At 38.3% G+C, this 18,802-nt stretch overlaps 2 protein-coding genes across 2 annotated transcripts in view; both read right to left on the bottom strand.

The window, feature by feature from the left end:
* Window positions 1-733: 733 nt before the first annotated feature.
* LOC134325337 (5'-3' exonuclease PLD4) lies at window positions 734-8,394 on the bottom strand. The gene is made up of 11 exons (XM_063007499.1): window positions 8,377-8,394; window positions 8,189-8,249; window positions 7,899-8,074; window positions 7,528-7,711; window positions 5,400-5,520; window positions 5,189-5,316; window positions 3,858-4,058; window positions 3,063-3,202; window positions 2,814-2,979; window positions 2,603-2,699; window positions 734-1,453 (listed from the first exon to the last, which is right to left on the bottom strand). The coding sequence occupies exons 1-11, from the start codon at window positions 8,382-8,384 to the stop codon at window positions 1,251-1,253; spliced, it is 1,485 nt and encodes a 494-aa protein (XP_062863569.1). The 5' UTR covers window positions 8,385-8,394; the 3' UTR covers window positions 734-1,250.
* Window positions 8,395-9,915: 1,521 nt separating this feature from the next.
* cep170ba (centrosomal protein 170Ba) overlaps window positions 9,916-18,802 on the bottom strand; it is a 31,221-nt gene continuing 22,334 nt past the window's right edge. Inside the window, exons 10-18 of the mRNA XM_063007781.1 lie at window positions 17,989-18,112; window positions 16,382-17,902; window positions 15,233-15,467; window positions 13,795-13,924; window positions 12,359-12,484; window positions 12,173-12,261; window positions 11,573-11,666; window positions 11,438-11,489; window positions 9,916-11,331 (exon numbers count right to left, since the gene is read on the bottom strand). Coding sequence (XP_062863851.1) covers window positions 11,159-11,331; window positions 11,438-11,489; window positions 11,573-11,666; window positions 12,173-12,261; window positions 12,359-12,484; window positions 13,795-13,924; window positions 15,233-15,467; window positions 16,382-17,902; window positions 17,989-18,112 — 2,544 coding nt within the window. The 3' untranslated portion in view covers window positions 9,916-11,158. The remainder of the gene's footprint in view (window positions 11,332-11,437; window positions 11,490-11,572; window positions 11,667-12,172; window positions 12,262-12,358; window positions 12,485-13,794; window positions 13,925-15,232; window positions 15,468-16,381; window positions 17,903-17,988; window positions 18,113-18,802) is intronic.

Raw genomic sequence — 18,802 nt, forward strand, 5'->3', positions numbered from 1 at the left:
CGCTAGCACACCAGCACTGAGATTTTGAACTCCTCGGTTTTACAATTGACCCTTCTGCTAGTTTTGGAAGGGGTGAGAAAACCAAACTTCCCAGTGGAAACCCACATAGGAACGACTTTCTGAGACAGTGACCTACTCTGGCACTGGATGGAGTTTGGTTAGCTGTACACCTTTTGATTATGGAAAGGAACCTTGTCAGTCACTTCTATTTTCACTATGGAAAAATATAGGTGGTTAAACACAACCATGGCTACATTTAATAACATAACATGGGGCTACAAATATCTTTTTAAGTTTAAGTTCAACAGCAGAGTGTCAAAAACAGAACCGATCTTTTTTTCTTTAATGATGAAACTGTTTGCTTTAAAAATGAGAAGTGTGCCTCCACCTGTGTGACCTTTTCTCCGTTTTGTTACAGTGATTAGAAATATGTACTTTCAGTTCTTTTATCTCCATTACAGCACTGTTTTTCTAAAATAATATGAATAACTGTGAGGAAGCGGCCAAAGCTTTATGTGAATTATTAAACAAAATATATTGCATTTGAAGATTACAAGCCTCATTTCACTGATTTGCTTTTTTGTCAAATCCATAGGTATCATTTTGTATTAGTCAGCACCTAATGCTAACTTGGCTAAATAACAGAAAATTATCATAGAACAAAATAAACAACTTAAAATTAAACTACAAAGAATGTGCAGACGTTACTTTTTTCATTTATTTTTATTTCACTCTCTACTTCAGCTAGTAAAACTCAATCAGATTAGAATAATAAGACAGACGTTGATCATTCTTATGTTTTTTCTCCATAGTAACCCATTATAATGAACGATTTTAACATAGGTTAATGTGTTAAAATTCTCCCATCAGTGTGATCTGTGGTTGAGCTTTTCTCTAGTCCCCACTCACATTATTCTTGGTTTTGTTTGTTTAGTAATGTCAAACATTAAAGTTAGCAAACATCAGTGGAAGATTTAAAGCATCATTATTCTATTTTGTAATAATCAGCAGGTATGTACTTGTGTATTCAGAGAGTAGGCTTGCAGGCTGGTTAATGTTTACTTCAATGCAGTGCCAGCTGTGTTCATAGTTCTCTTCCCTTTTTCTTACTGTTATAAAAATGCAATGTGATTAAAAAAAAACAAATCCTTAGAGCACAAGATTTAAGTATAAGCAGCATAGAATGTGCATAATTTATATTTACATAAATTTCTTACAAACTGCCTTAATATTGAGATGATATCGTTAATCTATCTCTTGGAGAAGGCACAATCAGGGTTTTGACCCAGTTTTTCAAGTGGCACTGCAAAACCAGACTCCCAGTCTCTGTTGAATACAGCACTCAGCTGACCCACTAATGTGTCTATGTGAGAAGAATGTAAGGCATCCTGGGAAATCACAAGCCCCACTCCAGCAGTGGTGTTAAAGTAGTCAGCTGACCAGTTAGAGGTTCCTGTGAAAAATAAATCTGTTAAATGTATATTTAGATTTTACATTATTATGTAAACATTATTATAAGACTTATTTTGTATGACAGGTTAGATGTACACCGATTAGGCAAAACATTAAAACCACCTCCTTGTTTTTACACTCACTGTACATTTTATCAGCTCCACTTACATATAGAAGCTGTTCTTCAGTGGTCAGGAGCCCCACAGGACCACTACAGAGCAGGTATTATTTGGGTGGTGGATCATTCTCAGCACTGCAGTGACACTGACATGGTGGTGGTGTGTTTGTGTGTGTTGTGCTGGCATGATTGGATAAGACACAGCAGCGCTGCTGGAGTTTTTAATCACCTCACTGTCACTGCTGGACTGAGAATAGTCCACCAACCAAAAATATCCAGCCAACAGCACCCTGTGGGCAGCATCCTGTGACCACTGATGAAGGTCTAGAAGATGACCAACTCAAACAGCAGCAATAGATGAGCCATCGTCTCTGACTTTACATCTACAAGGTGGACCAACTAGGTAGGAGTGTCTAACAGAGCGGACAGTGAGTGGACACGGTATTTAAAAACTCCATCAGCGCTGCTGTGTCTGATCCACTCATACTAGCACAACACACACTAACACACCACCACCATGTCGGTGTCACTGCAGTGCTGAGAATCATCCACCCCCTAAATAATACCTGCTCTGTGGTGGTCCTGTGGGGCTCCTGACCATTGAAGAACAGGGTGAAAGCAGGTTAAAAAAGCATGCAGAGAAACGGATGGACTACAGTCAGTAATTGTAGAACTACAAAGTGCTTCTGTATGGTAAGTGGAGCTGATAAAATGGACAGTGAGTGTAGAAACAAGGAGGTGGTTTTAATGTTATGGCTGATCAGTGTATATGCAGTATGTCATTCTATAAGCCAAGAAAAAAAGATGGTGACCTGTACTGGCAGTGATTAAAATTAGATATCATTGGCTTTTAAACTACAGACGAATGGCAAATTAAAAATACATGGAGAAACATATTGTGCAGTATCAAGAACATGTAGAATTAATCCCAAGATGCACTAAGTGTGTTTTCGTGGCTTGTGCTGTTTTTTCAGTTTGTCAGCACTGTATTTATTTCACAAGTGCAAAGTATTTTTTTATTCTCTAACTTACCTATGTATGCTGCCTTATCAGTAACCATATATTTATTGTGGTTTACTCTGGTATAAGGAATGTCAGTCTGGTTACCCACAGGAATAACATGGAGTTTCTGCAGAAAGTGGATATATAACATTTACACTGTCTTAAGCAAAGCCATAATAAAAAGTCAAATTTAATTAAGGATTCTAAATATAAGTGAATTGTAGTTGAATTAGCAGCTCACCACTTCTATCCTGATATTGTAAGCTGGATAGTTTAGGGCATCGAGTGATTTGAGGAAGGGCAGTACAGAGGGGTCGCTGTCACGGCCGCAGCTGATCAGAAGACGTACTGTAACATTTCTCTCGAAAGCTGACTGTTTTAGTGCATTCTCAATAACTGGCCAGAACCTAAACAAACAAAGATCTAGCAGTTTTCCAAAGAAACTAAAATTTATTTAACTGCTGAGGTAACAAAAAAAAATCTAATTTACCTGTGATTGTAAAAGAACTTGGAAGCAGGAAGATACTCCATAACTGCTACATGAATGAACTGCTCTGCCTGGCTAATTGTGGTCAGAATTGCATCCAGGTCTTGGGTTCGAGAATCCGGACAGAAGACAGGAGGGGAACTCTAAGTGAGGTAAAAGACAGGAACATTCAAAAAGAGAGACTAAACATTTTACAGTGTCTGCTGGTTTTCTTGTGTATTTCAAGCTTTACTATAAGAGACATACCAAATAATTGAGTAAATATACGTACATCTAGAAATGTTTAAACAGGCATTTAATCAGTTAGAATGTGAATTGGACTACCTTATAAGGAAAAAAAAACTAAGAAAGAAAACAGTAGCTTGTAACTAGTGCAAGTTAATTATACTGTTATACTTTATTTCACTTGTATTAAGCAATGAACTGGAAAAATACCAGAGAAGTATTTAATTTCATCTGCAAGGAAGGCTAATTTATCCTAAATAAAAACAAAGTTATTACTTGTTTTCTCTAACTGTATAATAAAGTGGACAAATAATGCTAAGAGCTAATTCTAAGCTAACTTTTATGAATACAGATGTGTCTATAACATAGCAATGAATTTGTATTGGTCAATCCTTAGGAATCTTTCTCTTGTATAAACATTTGCCCTATTATTATTACTCACTCAATACAAAAGTAGCCTGTCCCCCACATGGAATCAAGCAGCTTAGTAACATGATTGTAATCTAAAAACAATAACAATGCAGCAACAAGTAAAGAAACGTTCTGGATATAAAAACAGAATAGTAACTTTACCGAGATGTACACTTTACTGGGCACATCACTTAGGTTCATATGAAGAGGCTGTTCTTTATTAATGGAAGTGTCGTAAGAGGAAGGCCAGGTATCTGGCATCGTAGCATTGCGTGTACCCATTACCCAATATGACTCGTAAATTTTATGAAGATCTGTAGCCAGACTTGTGCAGTTGTAAATCACCACTCCCAGTTCTTTGACCTTGAATTAAAAGGACATACATTTAAAGACAACCAACATTATGTATTTGGGGTTATTTACAGCTTGTACTATTTGTACAAACATATGCAAAATCTGAGCATTAGCTACACAGACTGATACCAACCATAAAAGAGTTCCCCAAAGCATGATCAACAAACAAGAAAAAATGTTAAAGAAATATTTTCTATAAGTTCTCCTAACATTTCTGAAGCTGACAAATAAATAAATTTAACTTTTTTAGCTTTAGCCAAAAGTCTCTTATAAAACAGTCCACTTTCAGAATCAGAATAAAACAAAATGGGTTTTTTATGGTTTTGCTTGGACAAAATTTGTTCTTACCCAAAATTAAACATATTCACTTATAATTTCTAATAATATAATTTCTAAACTTGTAATCGAGCAAAGCTGCAAATGTAAAAGCTAGTCATTCGTCAGTTTTATTTATTTATTAGGATTTTAATGTCATGTTTTACACACTTTGGTTACATTCATGACAGAACAGGTTGTTACTGGTTACACAAAATTCATCAGTTCACAAGTTTAATGTCAAACACGGTCACAGACAATTTTGTATCTCCAATTCACCTCACTTGCATGTCCCACGCAGACACAGAAAGAACATGCAAACTTCACACAGAAACGACCCAGATTTTCTTGCTGTGAGGTGACAGTGCTACCAACTGAGTCAACAAACTGCCCTCATTAGTTTTAGAAGGCTGTTTACCAATGACCACCTTTGCAGACTGAACAATTGTCTACACATATAATAATGGGATTTAACCACCATTTCACTTTCCGCACACAGAAAGAGAAGTGTTCCTAGTTAATGTGTATTACTTACTAACAGTCAGTGATAGAAAAGTCTGAGCGCTTTACAGTCTTTAAACACAGTTTACATGAACAAACCACATCAGTGGATTAAAAATACCCAGGTTTAATTCTAAACTAGTATACGCAGATGTAAAGCAGCCTCATAAATCACCAAAATTTCCCTTAAATCTGCAAGAGGCAACCTACAGTGACATTTTAGGGAACCTTCTTTAAAGTGGGTTCAGAAAGGTTTTTCAAATACTTGAAACGCATAAAGGCACATGCATAATGCTAAAATTTGAATTGTGGTATAGCTATACCTGAGTTAAAGCTCTCCAGTCCATGTTGGCACTGCCAATGTAAATATGCCTCCTGTCCACAATCCAGAATTTACTATGAAGAATCCCTCGAGTCAAACGACCAAAGTTAACTCTTCTGACCTGTACTCCTGAATAAAGGAAACATATAAATACAATTACAGCCACAATTAAATGATATATAGTGTTCTGATTAACAAATGAACTTTATGACCATTGTCTCTCAGGGTTTGCAGATCTGTTGAGTTGGTGGCAAGAGATGGGATGCTGGTCACAACTCGGACAGACACATTTCTTTTTGGCAGTGTTTTTAATTGTTCCAAAATGTCCCTCCCCTGTGACACAAACACAAGGTAACACAACATTATGTTAATTATTATAGTGCAAACTGAATATATGGCACCTTTGTTATATATGAACATGTGCACACATTAATAGCATAGTGAAATGTATCAGCTATTTGAAACACACATATACACATTACAGTACAATTCAATTATTTTGTGTCTGTGTATTTGAAAGTTGGGATCAGAGTGTAAAGTCAGCCATGATACAGTGCCGCTAATGCAGAGAAGATTAAGGGCCTTACTCAAGGACCCAACGGTAGCAGCTTGGTGGAGCCAACTTTCCAAATGATAGCCTGGAGCCCTAAAGAGTGCTAAGCCACCAATACCTAATTAGTTGCCCAATACAGCCTTGTAGTCTCACCTACCAAAGCTGCCAAATACAAGGTAACTAAATTGCAGATACATCAGTGCAAAATCCTGAAAGAAATGTATTAAATATTTGAAGAAGTATGGGAATTATAATGCAAGTCAATTGGACAAAGTCATGAGCATAGGCAACCAGTGGCCTAAGTTCATTAACAGAAATGGAATGGACTCATGGAATAGCTGTTGAAAAGCCTGAATGTGTGACCAAATGTTACATTAGGGAATCACTAAAGGTATGGGCCATCATCCTGTGAGTCACTGGGTCCATTGATTGCCTTGCATTGTTGTATAACAGTTATAAGGCAGTTTTACAGAACAACGGGTACACCATACAGTGCAAATATTCTTTTCCAATGACATTTTTTATGTATTATGATACTAATGCTTTAATTATTATCACTGTTGTTCTTGGTTTCTGTTATTTTTCTCCACCCCAAAAGAGCAAGCTAACACAATGGGTGCAATGTAGACATTTTCACTGGTAGTGAAACATAGTAAATGTAGAACTGGTAGTAAAACTGAAAAGCAAAACCTTGATTTCAGTTAAACTCCAATTAAAAAGAAGCTAAAATTGATGTACAGTATTCTTATTTGGAATATGCTATGCTATCTAGTTGAGTTTTAATCCACACTCATTGATAAAATGTACATAAAGCAAATTGCCACGCTCACTCCATAGACCAACACTGCCATTCCATACAGAATTTTCTGTTTTGTCATGACAATGACCTGTGCATTGTGGAAGACCCATAAGGAATGGCTTGCTGCATTTGGTGTAATAGAACTTGACCCAATATAAAAAAAAAAAAAAATGGCATGGAGAAACATTAGTGGCCTTCCCCGAGCCCTAACCTCAACTCCACTGAACATCAGTCGGATAAATAGGAATGCAAATTGTGCGCACTGGCCTTTTCAGTCTTGAACTTACAAATGCTACATTGGGTGAATGGGCACACATTTCTAGACAATTTTATATTGTGGAAAAAGACAACAACAACAACAACAACAACAACAACAACAAAAATGCCCATGCACTGGGGCACAGTCGCGCTGGAACAGAAAATATAACATTTTCCTTTACTGGAATTCCATAAAAAACCAACCCCTTAGCATTATCCCTCCTTAACTAAACTTTACAAGTGGCACAATGCAGTCGGGCAGGTAACGTTCTCCTGGCATTCACCAAACCCAGATTCATCCATCAGATAGAGAAGCGTGATTCATCACTCCACAGAACATGTTTCCATTACTCCAGAGTCCATCTGATACCTGGCAATAAAGCTACCAGTGCACTTCTTGTGCTGATGTTAATGCCAGAGCTCTACAGTTTTGGCTCAGCACTAGGCAACCCCACTCTGTAATTTCATGGATGTGTTGCTGTGGTTCCTAAATGCCTTCACTTTCAATAATACCACTCACAGTTAATCGTGGAATATGTTGGAGGGAAGAAATTTCAGACTTATTGCAACAGTGGCATCAAATTACAGTTCAATAGTCTAATTATGTGAGCTCTTTTAATGACAGATTTTTATATGTAAAGGCCGACTGCATGGAAAGATATTTGATTTATGAGATTTGATTTGTCCATATGTCTACATAGCGTACCAAAAAGATACAGTAAATACTCACAGGCTGGTCAGTAAAGGACTTGACACCAATGTCTTCACCAGTAAGAGACCAATAAAATGATGCTATATCAACTTGCTTAGTCGCTGTAGAGAGAAGCTCTTTCCATGAATTGTACAGAGATATTCCAAAAGTGGCATTGGTCCCATTGTTTATCCAGAAAGGAATACTCTCCACCAAAACAGCCCTGTTCATTTGGAATAGCAGGTCACATTTTCATAGTTTTGGAAAATACCACAGAAAAATAACTTGAAAAGTACAGTGACTTTTGAAGTTATGATTTGATTTTGTTACATGACTAATAATTAAACTCCTCCAGCAAACTCTCAATACTAAAATGGACCGTGATACATTTGGAATGTCAGTTACCTCACCTGCTGTCTTCAGTTTGAACATGCACTGGCTCTGATATGGTGGTTTGGTTTACATTTACAGCATAGTTTATCTTTTTCTTCATTTTCAGGTCCTCTAACAAAGCAATGGCAAGTAAGCAACCCAGGATAGTCAAGCACCCCATGATCAGCAGCAAAGTCTTTATGCTGGTTCTGCCCTGTAAAGTTATTCAGAAGTCAACAGCAGTTTGACAGTGTGCAACTATTACCAAGAAATAAATATAAAATATCACAGAAACTAATGCAGTACAAAACTATTATAGGGTCCTTACCCGTCTGTTGGAGACATAACTATCATGTAAGCTTTTGTATGGAGAGATCTCATTAACCTCCCTAAACAAAAAGATTAACATGATCTGTAGATAAACAGTTTATTTGTAATGTAAAAAAAACAACCAACTTGATTCCAATTCTATTAGTTACTACTTCAAGTAAGAAGAAAGATGTAACCCAAACTTACAAGGTCATGGTGACTGCAGGTGTCTGATGTTGCCTAATGAGCCGGTTCATTGCAAAAGTAATTATTAAAGCCTCTGCTTTAGGTTCCTGTTCCTCTTTCTATAAAACGAAACATTTGAACTACTATTAATAGGCTTGGTTTCAACATACAGCTGTTATTTTTCGATGCCAATTTAAAAAAAGCTAGCAAACATGATGCCTAAAAATTCTGTGAATTTTACAAATTAAAATACAACTTATCGAATGATTGATTCACAGAGCGGTGATCAAATTATATTAAAACACTGTTCAGAATTAGGAATAATAATAAAATGAGGGCACTCGGGTGGAGCGGCTACTCTGGCAAATCTCAGTGTTGCTATTATTATGTATCTACACAGCAATGTTTAATAATACACATATCATGCCCCTTTTTTTTGTTAGTTTTAGTGTTTACATTTGCGTAGCCACGCCCTTTATTCTAAACAGCTTGTCTATTTTTACTCACATATAGTCCACCAACCAAAGATATATACCAACAGCACCCCGTGGGCAGCGTCCTGTGACCACTGATGAAGGTCTAGAAGATGACCTTGAACTCAAACAGCAGCAATAGATGAGCGATCGTCTCTGACTTTACATCTACAAGGTGGACCAACTAGGTAGGAGTGTCTAATAGAGTGGACAGTGAGTGGACATGGTATTTAAAAACTCCAGCAGTGCTGCTGTCTGATCCACTCATAACAGCACAACACACACTAACACACCACCACCATGTCATTGTCACTGCAAGACTGAGAATGATCCACCACCTAAATAATACCTGCTCTGTAGTGATCCTGGGAGAGTCCTGACCATTGAAGAACAGGGTGAAAGGGGGGTAACAAAGCATGCAGAGACACAGATGGACTACAGTCAGTAATTGTAGAACCACAAAGTGCTTCTATATGGAAAGTGGAGCTGATAAAATGGACAGTGAGTGTAGAAACAAGGGAGTGGTTTTAATGTTTTGGCTGATCAGTGTATAAGCAAGAGAAAGGCTCAAATTTCTTTTCTGTCCTAAGTTGTAAGTTTCTGTTTCCCAACACCGGCTGATGCCAAACTGAAACCGATTTACTTCAATTGTAAATAGGTGGTTGTATTGTCATCACATGTGCATGGACAAAAGGAAACCTGCTTACACCTCTGAAGAAAGCAAAATAAAAAAAAGCAGCAACAAGAACAGTCGGTTTTTGTCTATTAACATTTCAATCTGGAGAAATTAAGCAGCTGTCAATTATCTGTCATCATGTGTGATATTTGACATTGAAATATACAAATGGATGCAACTACAGCAATTTTTGTAAAGAACCTCCAAGTTGAGTGTACACGTTTTTTTATTTCTTATAAATAAATAGCCTCTAAAAATATGTTTTCCAAACTGCAATACACTGCTGCTTTTAGAAATTGCTCGTGACAAAGATGTGTAAACATTTTTAATAGGAATATTTATTGATTTTATGCCATATTTCAATAACATGAAATTTTAGTTCTGTTTTTAAACAAATATCAATTTATGCATACAGACAGAATAATTACTCTGCTAAATATATCCATGTATTTACACAAACTAAAGTATAAACAGAAAACAACACCATCAAATAAATCAAAAGAAATTAAAGTGCATACATTGGCATTTGTGAAATAAGAAAAAAATTCAACTGATTTACACATTCTTTAATCACCACATATAAAAGAATGTAACCACAAACACCCCAGGAATTATTAATAATTATATACTGTTTCTCCACATATTTCATTATATAAGTCATTATTTTGCAAAAATCAAAGCAGTCATTTCATCATAAATAAGTTACAGTACAAGTAAGGCACCCAACGAGCTCTACTGTATTTAGAACCGCACTAATCCCAAACTGAATGTTGCTATTAAGGCTGGATCTAGCCCAAAACACTGAATCTATAATATATTGGAATAAAAATTATGTTCAGATCTGATTCACTGAGCCATTTTCTGCTGTGAATGCATGTGATGGACACTGCACAGATCATGTGAACAGGGAACTTCAATAGGCGTAAATATTTATTCTATTCTGCCTGTATTATTAGGCAATAACATGTAGGCCTGGTTATGTGGTAACTATTCTCACACTATCTGAGTCAGTTTTCTGGGGCGTCATCAAAACGTCTGTTTTCAGACAGAAAAATGCTATTTAATTTGTTGATTGTGCAGTTTTGACATCATGTCTGCTATACAGGGACATAAAGGTAAACCTTGATTGTTCTTTACAATAATTATTCACCTGATGCATGCTTACTTCGTGCTCCTCTATTCTAGAAAAAAGTGGAAGTGGAGGACAACTCGATGCCTGGCCTTTGCAATTACACCAAAATGTACCCCATGATCCCAAGCAGACCATAGTGTTGTTAAATAGAATTCGCTCATAGAATGAACATAACTAATCTGAACTAAACCATTATTGTGTGACTGAAAATGCAACAGATAAGACCAGATATTTCAAATGTATTTGCATTAGTCTGGACCAGGCATTATTCTTGTAATGCTATGTGAATCATTTATCTGCTTTAATACTCATTCTTATATTCTTATATATACACATACACACACACACACAGTGCAAATGGGTCTAATAATACCAAACCTAAGCCTTAATGCTCTAGATCTACATGCCCTAACGTTTGGTCACCAGTGTTTAAATAAGCAGCTTCATTTAACATGACACATCATGAGGTAGGAAATGATGTCATCTCTTTCAAACCATCAAAAACCCTGCCTCTCAAACACCCTACCGAACCCGCCGACTGCTGGCTGAAGGTCCTACACTGCGCTGGGAGGAGGAGACTCGCCAGTTCCTGAGCGAAGATCTTAAGCTGCTTACACCCACTGAAGAGCTAGCAGATGCAGGGACAGACCTGGTCGGATTTTGGTTTCCACTGGGTTCAATAATAGTGTTGATGACTGCAGATGAAACACACAGAATTTTTTATATTGACATTACTGCTTCATACATATCCTTTAATTACATGCCAAGCCATTATATGAGCCGTCATATGATCTCACTCACCATCTAGCCGTTTCTGAATTCCTTTAAGGTTCCGCATGATTGTCATTATTTCCTAAAGCAGAGACGTATTGGGTTAAAAATTAAGATGAATATAAGAAACTACTTTACAAGAAGTAGATAAAAACATAAGCAAACCTTGCTTGGACTTTCCAACGGTGGAGAGTCATCAGCAGCATTAATCATTGCCTCAATCTCATCCAGTGACTCTGCCTTATTATGAAACAAAAGCCTAAAGGCACAAAAACAGTAACAAATGCTTAAATGAAAAAAGCTATCAATACTCAAGTAGCAGTGGTAGCTCAGTGGTTAAGGTACCAGACTAGTGAAAAGCCTACTGATTCAATCCACACTACCGACAGATTGCCACTGTTGGGCACTTGAGCAAGGTCCTTACAGTCACATAGAATAAAAGCATCTGCTAAATGCTGTAAGTGTAAGTAGGTTTTTTGTCAAAGGTTAGATGCAAATATCTTAAATGAAGGTGCTCAGATGGCACAAAGGTAAATCAGCTAACCCATGACCGTTCAGATCTAGGGTTTGAACTCCTTGCAAGGCTAATGGATGGACATAAATGGATGGACATAATTGGCTATGTCTGAGGGGGATAACCAAGACTGCCTTCCTGTCCAGTGTGTGTTCAAGTCCCACCGCCACCAAACTGCCATATTGGGCCTCTGAGCAAAGCCCTTTTTCCTTAATTGCTTGAATTGTATTCAGTCACACTTAGGAACTTACTTTATTTTCTCAGTCAGTTGCTCCGCATTGTCTTTGATAGCCATGGAAAGCTGGGACACAGGATTGAGCATGGAATTATCCAGAGCAGCCTGAGGAGAAAAAACAGAAAATAATAACAACAGGCATTCAGACATCTACTGTGGAACAGCAGTAAGAAAAAGAAGAAAACTAAGAACAGTACAATACCTGGTCCTGGTTTCTAATCTGTTGTCTAAGGCTGTGATCATGAATCATCTGGTCTGGACCCCTGGGCATAGTTGAACTTTGGGAAACTTTCAGGTAGCTGTTTGTTTCAGGAATCTGATGCTGTACCTAAAAGCCAGTAACAGTGTGATGCATCACTCAGAATTAATCGTGTGTAATGCACATGACGTTTCAAGGCCATGAGGCCAAATAAAAACTCGTCATCATTTCTTATATTAAACAATATGCACAGGTCTAAGAATTAGGTTTAGCACAACCAATGCTGCACCTGATACACTCATACCAGTACAATGCAATGCTGAAGACAAACCAAGACCCAAATAATATCTGGTCAGTGGGGGTCCTATGGGGTTCCCACTGATTTAACAATGTGGTACATGGGGTGACAAATTGTAAAGATTAACAAATGGGCTACAGACAGTCACTGATTACCCACATTATTATGTAAAGTGTACATGCTCAGGAACATCTACCATTCTCAAAAACATTCACCAGTTTACACAAACAACTCTCTGAATTAAAAAATGTGTAATAGTAGTTTTAATTCACATTTTAATGTTTGACATATTAAGCATACAGTGCACTGCAAATTGTAGGATGTTACTGTAGTATATATAATACTGTATTATTGAATAAATGAAGGCATAATTCCTTTCGGCTGCTCCTGTTAGAGGTCACCACATCAGATCTTTCGTCTGCATGTTTGATTTGGCACAGTTGTTACACAAGCAGCCAGTAAGTGATCATCTTATGGTTGCCACCAACACATTTATCCCTGCTTTCATCAGGTCACCCTGTAAGTCATGTTCAGTCTTTCTTCATTTCTCGTTCATTCAGACCTCTGGATGACATTTTGGGCTTTCTCCCAAAGCCAGGCAGGTTTGCAGCTGCACTATAATTTTGGAACTTCTGGACAATACTACCAGTGGTGTTCTAGGAGTGGAAGTCATCCTACACTCACTGCCCAGTTGTGCAATGAAATGATTCCTCTAAGCTTTTGTAACAGTGACTTAGTTTTCACCATGGTTGCAACCCACCTTAAACACTAGAGTCTCTGGGTGGTGCTTATATAGCAAATCACAGTTGAAGCAAATTAAGGGTTGTTATTGAGTTTCCAATGGTTTGATCATGTTGTAACTCAACTATAAGTCATACAGACTAGCAGTAGATTTTAAGACCAGCAACATTATGTAAGGGTTGAATAATTGCGACATGGCAGCATTAACAATATATCCTGCTACTCATTCATTTTCTTTGTCTATTTGCAGTATTATTTACCTAATAAAACTTTATTTAAAGCAAAATATAGCTTTCTCTGGGGAGTTTGCAATTTTTGGCCACATTGTGTACTTTCTTACTTACAGTCTCCAACTGTAGGAAGAAGAAAAAAATGGGGATTATGCTAAAAATGATCATACCTCCTCACAGGCAGATGTAGCTGGTTTTATAGCATCGGCAGATGAAGAATTTGGAGTTTCAGCATCACCAGCTACATTATGAATCTCCTGGGCCAGGATGGCCAAGTCTTTAGCCAGATCCTGACTCAACCTACCAGAGAATAAAACATAATCAGCTAAAACGCAAGCATCACAAACACAGTTTCCATAACAGCTGGGACACTTTGTAAAAATGCAGTAAAAACTGAAATCTGTAATTTGTTAATTCACATTAATTGACCAGACTAAATGTTTTAGTGTTTTAATCTGTTAAATATAAACTTATTTAGAAATTAATGACACACTAAAAAATACACTAATTTAGAAATTCAACACATTAAAAAAGTTTTGCAAGTAGAATTCTTCTCCATTCTTGCTGTATACAAGATCTGAGCTGCTCAAAAGTCTGTGGTCGCTGTCATCTTATTCTCCTCTCCATGATGCACCATACATTTTCAATAAGAGACAGATGTGGACTGCAGGCCAGTCAAACACACACACAAACAAACCCGTGCTGTTGTAACTCATGCAGAATTTTGCCTGTCCTGCTTAAATAAAGAGTTTCTAGGAAAAGACATCATCTTGACAGCAGCACTCAAAAATACCAAAACAAGCCTATAGAGTGTTACCTGTATAACATTATTCTTATATTGCTTCTGTCTTTTCTGAGACAGAATTACTTTTGCTATTACCTTTTTGAAAGTGTTACAGATATCCCATTCTATATTTTTTTATATTTACAAAATACAATTAGGCTTGTCAGTGAAAACACTGAAAATGTGTTCTCTGTACTTTTATGAGTCAAATAAAAGTTCAAGGGATTTAACAAACTACAGTGTTTAATTTTTACTGCATTTTTATATAGTGTCCCAACTTTTCTGGAAAAGGGGTTTATATTGTACATAGGGCTGTTGCGATTACTGGTCGATAAAGGTAAACCTGAACGTACAGTGAGGTATTCAGTTTTTGGTATTACTTCTCCTTCTCTGTACATATACACAATTCTACTGGCTGATTGATGGCACCTGCACAGAGTCGGGGAATAATGTGGATCAGAGCGTGTCTCTCTGTTCACAAAGTTGATCCACATCTGAACTCGCCTTGTGCAGGTGAAAAGATGCAGTCGGCTACTGCACACGTGTCTGAGGGGGTGTGTGTTAGTCACAGCTTTACTCGGACAAAAGTGGAGGTCAACATCAGTAAAAAGGGGGGAAAATGCAAAAAAAAAAGCTAATTCTAACAAAACTCATGCTAACAAAACTCCTGACACAACGTTTGCATGATCAAGCGTAAACCTACATTAATTACTTGATCACACATGCACTCATCTGTAAACCAAATGTTCATGCGTATGATCACATTAAAGAAGCTATTTCGAGTAAAGCTGTCTGATATCATGTATAACTTTGCTTGGCGTTACCTGGCAATCTCAGCACTGTGGCTCGTCCAGTTCTGAAAGGTGTCACTCTCATGTCCTTCTCCTTCAGAGTCTCTGGCTCTGGATGGTGGTCGTCCCAGGTCAGAAGTGTGGGTTTTAGAGGTGTTCAAGACTCCTGAATGGTGGGAGCGTTTATGTTTAGCAGTGCTATAGTTAGACTCATAGTCCTCGTCTGACGTGGAAGCGTAGTCTGAGCTCTTTTGACGTCTCCTGGAGCCTTACCCCAGAAGGTGAGTTTGCAGAGCCCCAAGATAATCAGTGGAAAGGAAAGCGCACCAATGAAAAAGGAAAATAGAGACCAAATATGAGAAGACACCCAAGTCAGGATACCAAGTCCCATTAGTATACAGGGATAAAGGTGACCACAAAGTACTCACATAGTCACACAACATTTTACTAAATGAGCACTTTAGCTGGTAAACATATGTTAAAGGATTTTAGTTAACCATAACCATGATCCGTTTAATCAGAAAACTAGAACACTAGTAACTGGTCTGTTAGCTCAAGTCCCTGGTCTAGCTGTACCAAACCACTCATTGCACAGTAATCATTAGGTCAGGTACAGAAGAAAAAAAAGCATACAGTGCCTTGAAAAACGAAATCAAATTTTATCCATTATTATTTTATTATTATTGATCCTGTCTGCCTGATTATTGTTGCCTGGCTGAAGATGCTTTCATAGATTTGCCCCACACACCCCACTAGTTTAAATCATGAATGGCTATGTCTTCAGTCGCAGCCACTGACCTTTGCAACCCAGTTAAAAAGATGGCCTGACCATGGCAGTAGTTTTCTTTACTTGACCTTAAGTTTATCCCCCAAGTACAAAACGTATAAATGTTTTTAAACATTGACCATCACCATTGTTTTTAATTTTAGCATATAAAAGGCTTTTGATTTGACATAATGCACACTGATTTATACTGAGAAAAAATTTAGCATTTACAACATGTGCAATTTGGAAGCTGAATACTTTTCAGGGCACTGTAAATTATATTCATCCACCAAATGTAGAACCAACTTTTTTTTACATATGTCCTCTATACAAAATCTTTGTATGATGAGCAAGAAGTCAAAGTACACTTTACTTACAGAAATGCTATAAAAAATAAAACGAAACGTGTCACTTACTGGCTGTACTGCTTGCATATTTTGCACTGCTGGACCGTCCACGAATAATCGGTTGTCTGCCTGTCATCCCCGGACCCTTCTGTACACCAGTCTTAATTTCTGACACTGAAGACTTCCTCACTGGGAAACCAGATTCGGCGCTGCTGCGATTAGAATACCCAGTCTTCACAGCCGAGGACTCAGAGTCACTGGGCGTAGTGAATGAGCCAGTTCTCCTTCTTGGCAGAGCCAACCTGTCCAGTCGAGAAAGTCCCTTGGTTTCCTGTGGTCTGTTGGAGGAAGGGTTTCCATCAGAGTTCTGTGAGGTGCGGTCTGTCTCCGTACCATCATTGTCAGATGCATCGCCAAGGCGAGCGCGGCGCAGCATGGATGTCCTAGTAGGCTTTGGTGCAGAAAGGCTGTTAGAGCGGGCTAATGCTTGAGAGACAGAGCTTTTGGTGGACCTGCTGGAGCCATCTTTCTGAAGGGGGATGGTGTACTTTCTCGTAACAGGTCTGGAACTTGACTCCTGGTCCGACATACCTCCAGACCAGTGATGAATCCTGGAGTTCGGAGGTTCATTGTCCTGCGATTCCTGTTTTCCTGTAAAAAGACGTAGCTGGCAGGACCTGCCAGAATCGCCAGGTGACTGAAAAGAGTTTGGAACTTGAGCACGCTGACTAGCAGTTTTCTTCTCCTTCAGCAGGTCAGTGTGGATCGTAGGCTTCTTAGAGACATTTTTACCACTAGGCTGACTGACTGTACTGGATGTGTCTACATCAGATTCCCCAGAAATTGATTCCTCCCGAGGACAAGGGGATTGGTCATATTTCTGTTCTTGAAGCTTGGACTCCAAAGCAGCAAGCACATTCTCAGTCTCTTTAAGGTAAGACTGGGTGTCGTGGTTGCCCACACCTTCGAATGCTTTTGCATTATTGCTGGATTCTGAACCTGAAATATGGGGCAATTTCATATAATGGATGTCATCACTAGATCGAGGTTTGGTATAGCTTTCTTGTCTGATAAGTGAGGCTGAATTCTCCATGCCTGCAGAGTCATCTCGGTCTGAACGGCCCGACTTGTGTCTGCCATACTGTCTGGTTAAGGTTGAAGTAGAGAACTTTGTGGTAAAACCTTGGTCTGAATCAGTGACATCTTCATGATAGGCCGACTGGACTTCTTGTTTGGATATTGTCTTAGTTTTAACTTCAGAATGAGCATTCTCAGTTCTTCCAGTACCAGACTTTCTACTCCGCTCAATGACCGATCCGTCGTCTGACCGGCTGGCATCACTCAGACTGTCTGGATCTAGATCAGCCTGAACATACAGCTTCTGACGATCCTCCTTCTGCAGTGAACCATGCATGTTCTTATTTACATCATCATAAGTCAAGTAAGAGTCTGACTGGATGTGAATGCTAGGTGGATTTTCCATCGTGTTCTCTCGTGAGGGCAACTGGGGTAGAATTCGCCTTGCTCTGGACATCTGGTCACTCTCCAATTCTGTGCTATTGTGGTTTTGATTTAAGGTAGACTGAGGGACTGAAGAATGAGAGGTTGAATAAATATGACTCTGCTTCAAACACAGCACATAAATGCAAAACATCATGTAGAAATCTTGCTATTACCTGAAAGATCCGTCTGTCCTGGGTTGTCAGTGAGTCCCGACTTTGAATCTGAATAGCCGTCAGCCAGACTAGCCCAGCGAGATACCCACTTGGTGCTACCAGTAGTCAGTGATGTTGACTGTACCTGTAGAGTGCAGAGGTCAAGAACTGCACAGATGCCCAAGAACATTCAGTTTTGCAAGTACAACCAGGTCAGTTGTAGCTGATACATATTTATATACTATATCAGTCATTTTTTATATCAGGCAGGCATATTCATTTTGATCTTGTGTTCACAACAGCAGCGATTTTTGTCCTGCTTTGCTGGTCGCAAGCAGGTGGTACTGTCTGAAATTTACGACCACATTCAAAACAATGAATAAACCAAATTAACTATTCGTAAGCAAATTGATTCTTTAACAGTAAAAATATTTGGTAATACTTTGCAGCAATGCGTGCTAACAAAAGCTGCGTTTCAAAATTCATACTATGTACATACAGTATGTACACAGTTCCAATTTGACTATTTAAAGCAAAAGAATGTGGAAACAGATAGTTTCTGCTTCCACAGAAGCAAAGTTTACACATTACAGTGCCAATCAAACATTTTATAAATGTTTTTTCTCAAGATCTCTTGAACTGCCTCAATGTATTAGAGACGGTACAATCACCACAGTTACCATGGCGTTTGGTGTTTCATCTGGAATAAAACAAGCCAAGTATGTTTTACAGTCTAGAAACTTCCACTTTATCTTTGCTAAGAGCATCCAATTCTGGCCACACTGCACTGCCCACAGTCGTTCAGTCTCCTGGCAATGTAAATCACTGACGTTTT

The sequence above is a fragment of the Trichomycterus rosablanca genome, chromosome 13 (assembly GCF_030014385.1).
Source record: "Trichomycterus rosablanca isolate fTriRos1 chromosome 13, fTriRos1.hap1, whole genome shotgun sequence".
NCBI classification, from domain to species: Eukaryota; Metazoa; Chordata; class Actinopteri; order Siluriformes; family Trichomycteridae; genus Trichomycterus; species Trichomycterus rosablanca.

What these genes read in the sequence shown, in the direction of transcription:
- LOC134325337 (XM_063007499.1), bottom strand. An exon ending in AAGTTCTTTTACAATCACAG is followed by an intron (nt 2,980 to 3,062) that starts GTAAATTAGATT and finishes TTGTTTGTTTAG; the next exon opens with GTTCTGGCCAGTTATTGAGA. An exon ending in ACAATATCAGGATAGAAGTG is followed by an intron (nt 2,700 to 2,813) that starts GTGAGCTGCTAA and finishes CACTTTCTGCAG; the next exon opens with AAACTCCATGTTATTCCTGT.